The sequence below is a fragment of the Corythoichthys intestinalis genome, chromosome 7 (assembly GCF_030265065.1).
Source record: "Corythoichthys intestinalis isolate RoL2023-P3 chromosome 7, ASM3026506v1, whole genome shotgun sequence".
Classification (NCBI taxonomy): Eukaryota; Metazoa; Chordata; class Actinopteri; order Syngnathiformes; family Syngnathidae; genus Corythoichthys; species Corythoichthys intestinalis.
In genome coordinates this window covers 30483241-30498502 of record NC_080401.1, presented here as the reverse complement: position 1 = coordinate 30498502, position 15262 = coordinate 30483241, and the positions used below count along the sequence as shown (strand labels likewise).

The 15262-nt window shown below is 40.5% G+C and overlaps 1 protein-coding gene across 8 annotated transcripts in view; it reads left to right on the top strand.

Moving 5' to 3' along the window:
* Positions 1–13666, top strand: part of fryl (furry homolog, like) — a 135355-nt gene extending 121689 nt beyond the window's left edge. For 6 of the 8 annotated variants that reach the window (XM_057840277.1, XM_057840273.1, XM_057840269.1 and 3 more), the window contains 5 exons: positions 4674–4742; positions 4924–4941; positions 7788–7898; positions 10073–10266; positions 12384–13666. In XM_057840277.1, the coding sequence (XP_057696260.1) occupies positions 4674–4742; positions 4924–4941; positions 7788–7898; positions 10073–10266; positions 12384–12606 (615 nt within the window). In that variant the 3' untranslated portion in view covers positions 12607–13666. The remainder of the gene's footprint in view (positions 1–4673; positions 4743–4923; positions 4942–7787; positions 7899–10072; positions 10267–12383) is intronic. The other 2 variants (XM_057840271.1, XM_057840276.1) reach the window with 1 other exon arrangement.
* Positions 13667–15262: the final 1596 nt, after the last annotated feature.

Here is a 15262-nt window from a genome sequence, read left to right as displayed (position 1 = left end):
AGTTGCTGTATGTACAGTGGGGAGAACAAGTATTTGATACACTGCCGATTTTGCTGGTTTTCCCACTTGCAAGCCATGTAGAGGTCTGTAATTTGCATCATAAGTTCTCTTCAACTGTGAAGGATGGAATCTAATACAAAAATCCAGAAAATCACATTGTATAATTTTTAAATAGTAAATTTGTACTTAACTGCATGAAATAAGTATTTGATACATTACCAACGAGTAAATATTTCGGCTCTTAGTTCTTTTTTAAGAACCGCTCCTGTTCTCCACTCATTACCGGAAGTAACTGCACCTGTTTGAACATGTTACCTGTATAAAAGACACTTGTTCACATGCTCAAAAAAACAAACTCCAACCTCTCCACAATGGCCAAGACCAAAGAGCTGTGTAAGGAAATCAGGGATATAATAATGGACCTGCACAAGGCTGGGATGGGCTAAAGGAAAATAAGCAAGCAGCTTGGTGAGAAGGTAACAACTGTTGGAGCGATTATTAGAAAATGGAAGAAGTTCAAGTTGACGGTCAATCTGCCTCGTTCTGGGGCTCCATCCAAGATCTCACCATGAGGAAGGTGAGAGATCAACCCAGAACTACATGGCAGGACCTGGTCAATGACCTGAAGAGAGCTGGAACGACAGTCTCGAAGAAAACCATTGGAAACACATTACGCCGTCCTGGATTAAAATCCTACAGCGTACGCAAGGTCCCGCTGCTGAAGCCAGTGCATGTCCAGACATGTCTGAAGTTTGCCACTGACCATCTGGATGATCCAGAGGAGCAATGGGAGAAGGTCATGTGGTCGGATGAGACAAAATGGAATTTTTGGTCTGAACTGGGCTCGTCATGTTTGGAGGAAAAAAAAGGATGAGTACAACCCCAAGAACACCATCCCAACCATGAAACATGGAGGAGGAAACATAATTTTTTGGGGCTGCTTCTCTGCCAAGGGTACAGGACGACTGCACCGTATTGAGGGGAGGATGGATGGGGCTATGTATCACCAGATCTTGGCTGACAACCTCCTTCCTTCAGTGAGAGCCCTGAAGATGGGTCGTGGCTGGGTCTTCCAGCATGACAACGACCCAAAGCGCACAGCCAAGGCAACTAAAGAGTGGCTCTGTAAGAAGCATCTTAAGGTCCTGGAGTGGCCTAGCCAGTCACCAGATCTGAACCCGATAGAAAATCTATGGAGGGACCTGAAAGTCTGTGTTGCCCGGCAGCAGCCCCGAAACCTGAAGGCTCTGGAGAAGATCTGCATGGAGGAGTGGGCCAAAATCCCTGCTGCAGTGTGTGCAAACCTTGTCAAGGACTACAGGAAACGTTTGGTATCTGTAATAGCAAATAAAGGTTTCTGTACCAAATATTAAGTTCGATTTTTGTGATGTATCAAAAACTTATTTCATGCAATTAAATGCAAATTTATTGTTTAAAAAGCATACAACATGATTTTCATTTTTTTTGTATTAGATTCCGTCCCTCACAGTTGAAGAGAACTTATGATACAAATTACAGACATCTACATGCTTTGCAAGTGGGAAAACCAGCAAAATCGGCAGTGTATCAAATTCTTGTTCTCCCCACTGTATGTTGATCTGTGTTGGTTTTGGCAGTCATTGTAGTTCAGTCTTTTGGTCAAAAATACTTATTAGTCTTTAGTTGTTTCTAAACGTTTGTCATAGTCTAATTTTAGTGGACAAATATTCAAAAAGCTTTAGTCAGTAAAAATTTAAAGAATTTACCGATAGTCTAGTTTTTGTCTTTAAAACAACAACAAAAAAATTAAAGGGAAACACAGCCAGAAAGACTTGTAGTTCTTAAAAGATAAATGTTAGTATGAGTGATAATAATCTGATATTCAAAGACTTGTAGTTCTTAAAAGATCAATGTTAGTATGAGTGATAATAATCTGATATTCAATTGCCTCTTAATTTTTTCTTTCTCATAAAATTTGAAAAATTAGTTTAACTAGTAGGTCGCCATTGCTGTTGATGACGCAATGCGGTGACGTCACTCGGCAGCGCTGCCATACTTCCAGAGTGTCACTCGTTAGCTACATAAACATGTCATCTGTTCTGCCCTTCCAATTTGAACCTGAGCAGAAAAGTGATGAGCAGGACAGCACTGTCGATATTTCACAAAACGAGCAGCAAATGCAATTCAATGAAAGTCTCCGACGGGATTGGAACCCGCGTTTTTTGTGCAACAGACGAGCACTTAAGGCTGAGTCATGCTTCTGCGGCAGACCTACGCACTCAAGGCAGACCCGTTTTACCACCCTCCGCGTAGCCTGACGTGCAGCTCCACAAAATTCTGACTACGCATCGCGTCAGCGCGTTGTGACGTGACGCAAAAGGACTGATTGTTCCGCTCTGACTGTTGTTTCCGGTTCAGCGCAAAATCACCGCCATTTACAAACATTCTTGCGCTAACGACCACCTCTGCAACAGTCTTCTGTGTCACCTGTGTCTCAACATTTGTTGTTCAATGTTGATGAGCTGAAGAACCACAATCAAGCGTTCCATCTTCGTTGGCATTGTTGTGTAACTGGAAGAAAACTAGAAGAAGTCGACACGAGTCCCCCAAAACCGTACAAACATAATGCCACACCCCTCTAGTGGCTTGGTGGTGAATTAGAGAGCAACACGTTCCCTTGCCGCAGAACTATCAAATGGTCATAAACGCCGTAGTCGCTACGCCGTCACCGCAATGCAGAAGTATAACTCGGGCTCTAGACCACAGGACTATACTTCCGCGTGATAGTCATGATTTTCCTTAAAAAGCAATGGCAACCCGCATGCTCTGTTTGTTGTAAAACCTAAAGGGGGAATGCAACTGAAAAGAAAGTGCGGCTGGCTTGACCACGGAATTAAAAAACATGGCTATTTCTAGACAGCAAGTAGACAACAAGAACATAGGGATTGCATAAAAGGATCATTGAACACACAAAAAAAACGAGATTGCAAAAAGGGAGACACAAAAAGGATCCGTGTCAGTAGGTCCAAAAAAAAAAAAAAAACGAGGGAAAACAGCCGTGAGAGGCAGACACACGCAGAAAAACAAGGCAATGATACAACTGGCAACAAAGGAATATACAAACTGTCAAATGGCAGCAAGTCAATACAAGCCGCCTATGATCGGTTTAAAGACACTGCTGATGAGCTGGAATTGGATGCAGTTACGACATTGGGAACTCATCCCACAGCTCTGTAACAAAACAATCTGACCAGCAGAAGAATGTGACAAAATCATGCCAGTCGTCATACTAGCTTCGCTTGCAAGCTAACACAGCTTTTCTGCCAGTCCAGGCCAACCATCATCATCACCCCCAGCGTGCATTGCGCGCGTAAAACATGGCGCCCTCCGTAAGTCAAAACATATTCTAAATATCACAGATTTTTAAATCACTGGCAATAATGTTTTCTAAAAACATATTTAGTAAAAGAGAACACTTGTTGCTTATTAGAGCCGAAGTGTCTTTAAGTCCGAGGTTCCCTTTCAAGCATACAGTGGGGCAAATAAGTATTTATTCAACCACCAATTGTGCAAGTTCTCCTACTTGAAAAGATTAGGGAGGCCTTTAATTGTCAACATGGGTAAACCTCAACCATGAGAGACAGAATGTGGAGAAGAAAAAAAAACAGAAAATCACACTGTTTGATTTTTAAAGAATTTATTTCCAAATTAGAGTGGAAAATAAGTATTTGGTCACCTACAAACAGGCAAGATTTCTGGCTGTCAAAGAGGTCTAACTTCTTCTCATGAGGTCTAACTCGTCTAATAAGGCTCCACTCGTTACCTGTATTAATGGCACCTGTTTTAATTCATTATCAGTATAAAAGACACCTGTCCACAACCTGTCAGTCACACTCCAAACTCCACTATGGCCAAGACCAAAGAGCTGCCAAAAGACACCAGAGACAAAATTGTAGACCTGCACCAGGCTGGGAAGATTGAATCTGCAATAGGTGAAATGCTTGGTGTAAAGAAATCAACTGTGGGAGCAATTATTAGAAAATGGAAGACATACAAGACCACTGATACTGGTACATAACAAAGTATGGTGAGGAACTTTTGGTAGTGACCAAATACTTTTTTTTCACCATGATTTGCAAATAAATTCTTTGAAAATCAAAAAAACGTGATTTTTTTTCTGGGGGGGTTTTCCACATTCTGTCTCTCATGGTTGAGGTTTACCCATGTTGACAATTACAGGCCTCTCTAATATTTTCAAGTGGGAGAACTTGCACAATTAGTAGTTGACTAAAAACTTTTTTGCCACACTGTATGAAATGTGACCAAACATGGCTACGTCTGACAAACTAGCAAAGCAATAAGAAAATAATGTCGGACATTTTGGACATCCAACAGAAACTACTTTGCATATTTGTGCTGTCTGGTTATGTTAAAGTAATCCAAGACGTGTTAAGCTCGTTATCGTCCCATCATTATCATGAAAAAAGGGGAAACAATTGTTATTATTTTTCAGATTTTTTTTTTTTTTTTTTTAAATAAAAGACCACTGCAAGTCAACATAGCAATTCCAGCTTCAATTTCAACACAAACCCTCATTTCTATATGGTGACTGATGCATTCAAAACTTTTCAAAATCTTCAGCTGCCATTTACAGTGGTAGTAATGCTACATGTTTCAATATCCTTTATCTGTAGTGGCTGGAAAACTGCAGGAAAACCTTTGGGGACAAAGAGAGCTGCAAGCGGCTCAACACTCACGCGCAGGTAAATCTTTCAAACTGCAGACATATATTCTCTCAATTTGAACTGTCAAACTTGGGTTTTGTGAAGGTGCTGGCCGAAATATCTCATCAACCAAAGGTGTTCAAGCTCAGTTCTTTTCGCAGTGAATTCCAACTAATTCTTTCCTGTTTTCTCTTCTTGTCCTTCTCAATGTCTTGCTTAGCACATGGAGAGTCTGGCAGTAAGTTGTACTCCTGTTTCAATAGACAACATTGACCATCTTCATCCCGCTGCCCTGATTGGCCACGTAACACGGATCACCCTCATCCAATCATATCGTTATCCCCCCCAAATGGCAAAAATAAATCATTTGTTTTCCCTGAATTCCAATGTGCGACGCTCCAAAGGAGAGACAGAGTTATGTTTGTTTTGGTTTTGCATGATTTTTGTACCATCTGCTTTTCAAATGATTTCTGTGCCCTCCCAGATTAATACAGGGGGGCCTCAGTTTTCGTTTCTATAGGGGCCATGTTACCCCAATTTGTAAGTAAGAATGCACCTATTGGTAACCTTTTGCCTGTTTGTTAGGGGTTTTATGGTATGATTATTAGTTTGCGTTGGTTGTTGTTGTTTCAGTGCATTTGACAACTTTTAAAACATTGTCAAATTTATTTGATCCCTTAGTTTTATTTATATTAATTTATTGCCTTGTTTTGTTTGTCGCGGTATTGGTAGTATTTTTGTTCCATTTGGGTTAATTTCAAGTTTTCTTTTTTTTTAAAAGAGCCATTACTGTTTCTGACATGATTTGGTTGATTTGGGTATTTTTGTTAAAGTTTTGTGATATTTTTTAATTTTGTCAGTTTTTGTCATACCGGTAATTTGAAAGTTTTTCTTGGATCAGAAAATTCTCATTCCTGTCCTTTCCTTCATTTGATTTTGGTAGATTTGTATGTTTTTCCTAGATTTATGCCTTAATTTTGTTAGTTCTTTGGAGTTTTGTTCTTATTTGTATCAATTATCTGGGTTTCTTGTCTTTTTGACAGTTTTTCAACCATTTTTTGTTTATGCTTTGTTTACATTTTTTTTTTAATTATCTTTTTTGCCAGGTTTTTTTTTTGTTTGTTTGTTTGTTTGTTTTTTTTTTGCAAAGTTTGCATAAGATTATTTATTTATTTTTGCTTTAGGAAGTCTTGTTTTAACAACAGTAATCAACAGTAATGTATCAAAGTTAGAATGCACCCATGGCCAAAGGTTTTGAGACTGAATGAGAAAGTGTCTAAACTCTAAAGGGTGGACGTACTTTATTACTGAACCTACTACTATATACAGTTGTGGTCAAAAGTTTACATACACTTGTAAAGAACATAATGTAATGGCTCTCTTGAGTTTCCAGTTATTTCTACAATTCTGATTTTTCTCTGATAGAGTGATTGGAACAGATACTGTTTTGTCACAAAAAACATTCATGAAGTTTGGTTCTTTTATGACTTTATCATGGGTGAACAGAAAAAAATTGATCAAATCTGCTGGGTCAAAAATATACATACAGCAGTGCTAATATTTGGTAACATGTCCCTTGGCCATTTTCACCTCAATTAGGCGTTTGTTTTAGCCATCCACAAGCTTCTGGCAAGCTTCTGGTTGAAGCTTTTACCACTCCTCTTGACAGAATTGGTGCAGTTCAATTAAATTTGATGGCTTTCTGACATGGACTTGTTTCTTCAGCATTGTCCACAAGTTCTCAATGGGGTTTAAGTCAAGACTTTGGGAAGGCCATTCGAAAACCTTAATTCCAGCCTGATTTAGCCATTCCATTACCACTTTTGATGTGTGTTTGGGGTCATTGTCCTGTTGGAACACCCAACTTATCTTGAAGAATTTGAGGGTAATCCTCCTCCTTCATTATCCCATTTACTCTCTGTAAAGCACCAGTTCCATTGGCAGGAAAACAGCCCCACAGCATAATACTACCACCACCGTGCTTGACGGTAGGCATGGTGTACTTGGGGTTAAAGGCCTCACCTTTTTTCCTCCAAACATATTGCTGGGCATTGTGGCCAAACAGCTCGATTTTTGTTTCGTCTGACCACAGAACTTTCCTCCAGAAGGTCTTATCTTTGTCCATGTGATCAGCAGCAAACTTCAGTCGAGCCTTAAGGTGCCGCTTTTGGAGCAAGGGCTTCCTTCTTGCACGGCAGCCTCTCAGTCCATGGAGATGCAAAACACGCTTGACTGTGGACACTGACACCTGTGTTCCAGCAGCTTCTAATTCTTGGCAGATCTGCTTTTTGGTGATTTTTGGTTGAATCTTCACCCTCCTGACCAATTTTCTCTCAGCAGCAGGTGATAGCTTGCGTTTTCTTCCTGATCGTGGCAGTGACAAAACAGTGCCATGCACTTTATACTTACAAACAATTGTTTGCACTGTTGCTCTTGGGACCTGCAGCTGCTTTGAAATGGCTCCAAGTGACTTTCCTGACTTGTTCAAGACAATGATTCGCTTTTTCAGATCCATGTATGCATATTTTTGACCCAGCAGATTTGATCACTTTTTCTGTTAACCCATAATAAAGTCATAATAGAACCAAACTTCATGAATGTTTTTTGTGACAAAGAAGTATCTGTTCCAATCACTCTATCGGAGAAGAATCAGAGTTGTAGAAATAACTGGAAACTCAAGAGACCCATGACATTGTTCTTCACAAGTGTATGTAAACTTTTGACCACAACTGTACATACATATAGACATGCCAATTAAAAAAACATAAATACAGTGATAAGCATTCCTCATGTGCTGTACGTCCATACACTCTCACACCAACTTGTAACCTTTCACTTTGGTCCCACGACAAACCGAGGCCCTCCCTGTAATTAGTGACATCGGCCGTGCATCCCGACAGCCACTCTGTGACGGATCCTTTTCTAATCGACTAATTGAGCTAGTGATAGACTCAAGGCCCGACATCCGGATGACTCCGCTCCTGGCCTCGTTAACCCTTTCACCCCGCCCAGTCGTGTCCTGGTTCCATTTACCGTCCTTCTCACCGCCGCCTTTTTCGTTTTTATTTTTTTGTGTGTGCTCAGGAGCTGGAATTGTGTCGCCGCCTGTACAAGCTGCACTTTCAGCTGCTGCTGCTCTTCCAGGCCTACTGCAAACTCATCAGCAGAGTGGACACCATAAAAAGGGAGGCTGAGGTAAGCCACAACCATGGATATGACAGTGCACCTTTCCCCCACAACGTTTAAAACTCTGGATGTGCCGATCACGTTTTTATATGTGAGTCCGACTCACCTGATTTTGAGAATTTGCTTATACCGAGGGGAAATAAGCATATCTAAGCCCGCCCAAAATTTCAGCAAACATTATAGACATATTAATTGGTTATTTTATGCTCGTCACTTATGCAGCACAAAATATGGTTGCCAACAAATTATGTTCAAATATTTTGTTTTTACATAAAGTTGGTCAAAAAAACGTGTTGTACATATTGCTTTTTTTTATTTCTGCCCCCCCCCCCCCCCCCCCCAAATACCCTGATACCTCTGGATTGGAATTTGTTGCTTCTGGCCCTTAAAGGGCAGCTGAATAGGTTTTCGGATTTCAGTGTAATTTTACTAATATAAAGTTTGGGCGAGTTCGTCAAAACAACCATGTCATCTTTAACGCTTTTTTTTACCCGGAAGTGTGACGTAAATTCCAGAACACAACAGAAGACTACACAAACACCAACGATATCAGTGATATTTCCACCAAAAGTAACCATTATCTCGTGACGCTAACGATTGGAAAAGCTCCCAGGAAAGATTATCGACAATTAATCCCTACATGTTTGAACCTGAGGTGTCAGATGACAACGATTTACTCTGCACGGCAGACATTGGTGATGACACTGGTTGGCAGCTCGACACTTCACGAAAGGAATAGTGGTAGTCTTCTAGCAACGTGATTTCTCTCTGACCATTCTTTACCCCAGTCATTCCGTGATATTATCAGTAATTGCAAAAACAAACGAGTGGTTTTATAGATCTTCTAATAAATGTTACGAATCGGGTTGTAATGTAGCAGGTGTATTTGCATGGGTTCCTAAACGCACCGAATGACTTAAAGGAGTGAAGAAGGTACACGGAGCGACTCTTTGTCGACGTTACAGTATCAAATTGATTAGAATAGACAACCTGTCGGCTGTTTTATGACAGGCAAGCAACAACAACAAAAAAATAGGTCACGATGAAGTAATAAACATATCAAATTGCCAGTAAGGTTCTACTTACGTCTTTGAAAAACCAAGGTTGTATGATCCGCCCAGGCTTTCAAAGCTGTCGTCGCTGAAATGTTGAAAACAAAGACTCGATCGTGGAGCCGGGGAGAAGTTCTTCCGCTTGACTCTCCTAAAAGATGTCCAAATCCTTGCAGGTTTTTTGGGCCACTCATATAGTCTCCAGCCTTCGTGTGAGCAATTCATCGCTACACATCGAGATGGCATGACGAATCTCGTGGGTAAAGCCAAGAGAATGTTTGCAATATATGGCGAGGATAATGTGGTCCTATAATTTCGTATTACAGTGCTGGTGAGGTCTTCAGAAATTTACGTCATCAGTTAGCGGCCGGCAGCGAGCTGCGTCCTTTGTTGCTAAGGTGTTGCTATGGCAGTAATTCAAAAACTATGCTTTCAATTTTAAAAAAAAAAAGGTAATGTAAGTTTTAAGACTGCGAATGATGCATTCAGTACAATTTAACCGAGTAAAACGCTATTCAATTGAAGTCTTCGGCTGCCCTTTAACACATTTGACATTCCCTGCCATTCACTAGCATTGAGTGATCATGTTTGACTTGTCAAATTGGATTCGAAGTCTATCACCGTCAGTGGCAGACAAATGAGTCAATACATAAAATGGATAAATACGTTTTTATAAACCTGCTTTTTTTCATCCAATTTCGATCCTCTGAAAAAGATGGGCTTAATTTTCCGATCAGACATCCCACTTGAAAACCAAGGTGTGAATAGAACAGTGTTTTAGTTGGTCCGTTTTTGGCCCCTTTCCCAACTTTTGACAGTAGAAAAGCAACATCATTGGGGGGAAAAAAAGCCTGGCTAATGGAAGTGTCCCACTTGACGAAAAGAGCGCAGAGAGTTGCGTGCTGACTGCAGCACGACTATGCTGCTTCTCTATCCGGGCTGCATCTTAATGCACCTTTAAGTGGATTACACTACTGAATGAAATTGAATGATTTCTTATGGGGATTGATGGGGTCAGCTGCCGTTAGCGTTCAAATTCAATCAAGATGTTTATTGGGCAGCCCTCTCCTGCAGTCTTCTACGCACTCACGTCGTTCCCGTCTATCTGTCTTCCATCTGGCCGTCGCCTAGGTGACCAACATGTCAGATGAGCTCGGCGCCTTGGAGAGCTGCTTGAAGGCGGCCGAGAGGGGAAACGACGGGCGGGAGGACGCGCGCGTGCCGGACACTGCCCACACCGACGCCGAGACGGCCATTCAATCGCTGGTGGAGACGCTGAGAGCGCGAGACTTCTGTTCGGCACTCGCTCAAGTCAAAGTCTTCAGGTAGCACCAGCCCAATGGCCTAATCTTTTGCCCATTATGTCCCCACCGAGCCAACGATTGCTGCCACCCCTCCCAGTCAACATGATTTGGACCTCTTGCCATTAAAGGGAACCTCGAACTTTTAGACTTGTAGGCTCTAATAAGCCACAATTATTCTCTTTTACTAAAATATGTTATTAGAAACACATAAAATATTGCCATTGATTTAAAAATCTGTAATATTTAGTGCATGTTTTGACCTATGGAGGGTGCCATGTTTTATGCGCACAGTGGAAGCTCGGGATGACGACGTAGTCTCTCACAAGAGGAACACTACCGGTCTTCTGCAATTCCTTCTACGCGGCGAGACATCCAACACATGCGCACATCAGTTAAAAGTGGCGAGTTCTTACTATTTGCGTTTTTATTGAGTCTTTTATTACCTTTTCATTTCCTCAAAATACTTTTTGCATGCGTTTTCCTCTCATACTTTTAAGCATTGTGTTTTCTTGTGGTAGCTTTAAAGCAGATTGTTGATCTGTTGACCACATTAGTGACGTAGCGTATTTAAACCACGCTTATTTGATATTACTACATTTAAGATGTTCTGTCTTTATGCATCTAAACAAAACAAGCTTAAAACACACGTCGTACTTTGGGTGTCAAATTCGCCTCTTGTAGAACGTTTCGCCAGTGTAGCACATTTTAGCCGGTTTTGTCATACTCTCTCGTCTCATCCCGTCTTTCCTGTTCATTTTGCTTTTGCTGCTCATTTTGTGAAATATCGACAGTGCTGTCATGCTCATTAATGTTCCTCTCGGGTTCAAAGTAAAAGGGTTGACCAGATGACATGTTTATGTCACTAGTCATACTCTGGAAGCCCGGCAGCGTAACCAAGTGACGACACCGTCCCGTTAACGTCAACAATGATGGCGACCTACTAGTTAAACTAATTTTACAAATTGTATAAAAACGAAAACATCGAGAGTGCTTTTAATATCAAATTATTTTAACACATAATAACATATTTTAGGAACTACAAGTCTATCCTCTAATGGCAGCCAATGAGTGAATGACATTAGGTACTCCTCCACCCCTCAATCAATGACGGTGGACTTCCAATAGAGATTGGCGATACCAGTTATTTTGGATTCGATCAGATACCAAGTAATACCAAGGCCAAATATTGCGATCCCGATGCGATATCGATACCGAAAGTTAATATTATATAATATAAAACAACCCTGCAGTGTTCTCAACCATTCTGATGATATCGAATGTACAACTGCATCAAGCACTCAAAAACTATTAAGTCTCTTTGTGTCAAATATGCTTTGCAATGGAAAACTGCTGCTTTTAATAACGAGCAAAGCAGTTTCCCTCAAACTCACAAACCAATCCATCAACAACAAACTGATTAGTCAGTCTCACTCTGTAACCATAACCCTTAAATTGACAGAACATTTCCCTGCTACATGTTGTATTTAATCAAATTTTAATCTACCTAAATTAAATATTTTTTATCTAATTAAAGAACGAATTAATAGTAGCATGTTACCGCCCTCAAATGGTAGATCACTAAAATCCAATAATCAATAGTCACTTGCCGCTTTTGAATTTTATTTTACTAACACAATTTTCAAACAGATTTTGAAATATTAAAAAAATAATAAAAATAAATAAATTTTTAAAAAAACTGATCTTGAAATAATTGAAACAGACCTTTAACAAAATAAAAATAAGTAGCAGAGTAGCGGAGGAAAAGCATGCTGTTCGACACAGAATAGGGACGTGAATGGGGACGGGAGCACACGCCGGTGCACTGCTTATATGTGTGCACTGCTTACGTGCGTGTAGAATGCGAAAGGGAAAAGTAGTACAAAAAGTGTGCACAAAAATACACCCAAAAATTGACAAAGATAATATATTAATGCCAGATTCGATACTTTTGCTTGGGGATCGATACCTAAAATTTAACGAGCTGGATCGAAATATCAATATTTTGGTATCGATCCGCCCATCCCTAACTTCCAATCCATTTGGGATCGAGTGATGGCTACAAGCCCCCCTTCCCCCAGTTGCATTGGATGTCTATCGCCATCAATGTGCAACTGTTAAACTGTCTCTTTTGTCATCAGGTCACTGTGGCCCAACGACATTTTCGGCAGCGACGGTGATGACGCCGTTCAGACGCTGCTGCACATCTACTTCCGCCACCAAACCCTGGGCCAGACAGGCTGCCTAGCTGTGGTGGGCCCCAGTCGCGACCTCTCCCAGGCCAGTGGACGCCTCATGGAGCTCAACCTTCAGATCCGAGAGGCGCTGAGTCGGGCACAGGCTCCCGGCGATGGAGGACCGTGAGCGGCGACGGGCGCGGCGTACAAAAGGGCTACAAAAGGATGTGTGGGAAGAAGACTTCTAGTATCACGCTGGACGGACGCTCGGAGTTAGATTTTCTTCGTGAAAAGGTTGGAGCGTCGAGGTTTTGGGGTGACATTTTATCCCCTAACGTTACCTCAAATCCCCAAATTCCACCTTTTTTCTTCCCATGCTCTATAAATATTAAAAAAAACTCATGCAAGATTCCGTTTGCAATAAGTCATACACATTGGCGTGCCTGGCAAAGCAGTGGGATGAAAGATTTTGGTTTTATTTGTGCTTTTTTGCATTTTTTTTCTTTCCCTGCACGCCAATTGACAAACGCATGCTTGAAAGAGATGAAAAGCAGAGTATTTTTGGGGGAGAAATGTATTTTTTATGATTCAGAGCTTAACCTCCTCGGTTGTAAATGTTGGGGTATTTAACGCGTGAGCGCCTGTGGGGAAATCCTCAGGGAAGTCAGTGTAAAAAGAGAAACCTATATAGAGATCAGAATATATATATCCGCCCCCTTTCAAGGCGTCCTTACTGGCTATTAATCGCCCGTTTAACCAAATACGCAGCTGCCTTTAGAGGCTGTGTGACGCATAGATATCCACACGCACACAGCTCATAACTTATTTTACTCTGTATATATTTTAAAAAGTATTTTGGCCCTCCATCCTTGTACTTTATGCACTGCAGAGGACGCCACGCTCATGTGATGAGTCATTCACAACCTTTTGTTTTATATTCCCGGTGGGACGAGCTGCCTTTTTTTGTGTGCGTGATGTCATGACCGAGAAGAGGGAGAGGAGGCGAGGGCTTTACTGTAGCATCCATATCCCACCGCACGCATTCCTTCTCGGAATCCAAAGATGAGCGAGCAGAACTCTTCCCTGACAGTCACTGCTTGTCTGGTACATTCTGAATGCTGTTCATTATTTAAAGATTCTTTCTTGACCTGGGAGAGCTTTTATTTTAGAGGTGCATTTCTTTTGTTCACTCACATACCAGCCTTCTCTCTGGATGAATAAAATTAAAATCATATGATCGAGACTTACTGGAATGGTTTGTCCTTTTTTACTCACTGATAGCAATAAACAGGTCAAATGGATTGGACGTCTTTTGCTTTTTATGTAGCGCTGCCACAAATAATTGTTTTAATAGTTGACAAATCACATCTTATATTACAGCTATGTATAAAGACTAAATAAGGACCTTTACAGAAATCAGCCCCCCTTAATGTAACATTTCGATATAAATTTTCAATGAAAAAAATTAAAAATTTACTGTTTTAAGTGATTTGACCTTTAAGATCAGTAAATGAAAAAAAAACATTTTGTCATTGTACTTTGCAAAAACGGTCTCTGCAGGGTTAAAGAAGTTGACTTTAATACCATAATGAATCAAATTTAAGAATTATTTCACATCGAAACTGGCAAAAAGATTTAAAGGAAAATTGGAGGCCCGGAATTACTTGCAAAGTATATAAATTTATTCCCAGATCTTACACACCGATAGAAATTGCTTAACCAAACCAAAAATGTCATTTGCTGCTGGCATTTCATGATCACCATGTGCTTTTCAGATAAGCAATGGGGTTCCAATTTCTTGATACCCAATATTCCAAGTTTTAAATTTTTCTTGCAGAAAGTGCTTCACACGAGTTTTCCTCCACCAGCTTCAACCATGCGCTGAACTGCACTTTCCAGCCAGAAATTAAATTTGCACTAACCTATGTATGTAACTACTGTAAAAGTTTTTTCCGCTATGACTATGCAAACTAAGCTGGCAACGCACATACACGGCAAAACCTGCTTTTGTTCGGTAAAGTCTGACCAGGCAGAAAAGGTAGTTCACTTTGTAGTTACGTTTTAGCATCTTCGAAAATCGAAACATTTCAGACCTCATTAAAACGACATTTTAAGGCCTTAATTCAAGACCCCGCGTTACCCTGGATAAAATCACATTGCTCATAATATACATGTATCAAATGTATATGGCCACAAGGTTAAGGAAATAACCTAAAAAAGGTACTTTTTTTAGGTTAACTTTTCAGGGTCTGAAAAGGTTCCAAGCACAGACTTCAACTCACTGGCTGCCATTCATAGTCCAAGTAGATTGGTAGTCTAGGTGGGAAGGCAACGTCAGTCAAAACCGATTGCCCATCAAAGGCACTGGAACAAGATTCAATGCCAGCCATCCAGGTTTAATCCGATTTGATGCGTATAGATGTCAAAGGCATTGAATGTTGCCTGGAATGTCTTAAAATGCCATCAAGTTTTAATTGTTATGCATTGCATGAAATAAAGTATTTTTTGGACATACTGACATTTTTGCGAGGGCTGCTAAATTGACATCAAATTCTCTTCTACTAGTCCTTCTCAAAAAAATAGCATATTGTGATAAAGTTCATTTTCTGTAATGTGCTCAGTAGCACTTAACTTTCATATATTTTAGATTTATTACACACAACTGAAGTAGTTCAAGCCTTTTTTTGTTTTAATATTGATGATTTTGGCAAAAAAGTCAAGAAAAACCAAAAATCCCTATCTCAAAAACTTGGCATATTTCATCCGACCAATACAAAAGTCAACCTTCAATTAATTATATCAGCTATGCACTTAATACTTGGTCGGGAATCGTTTTGCAGAAA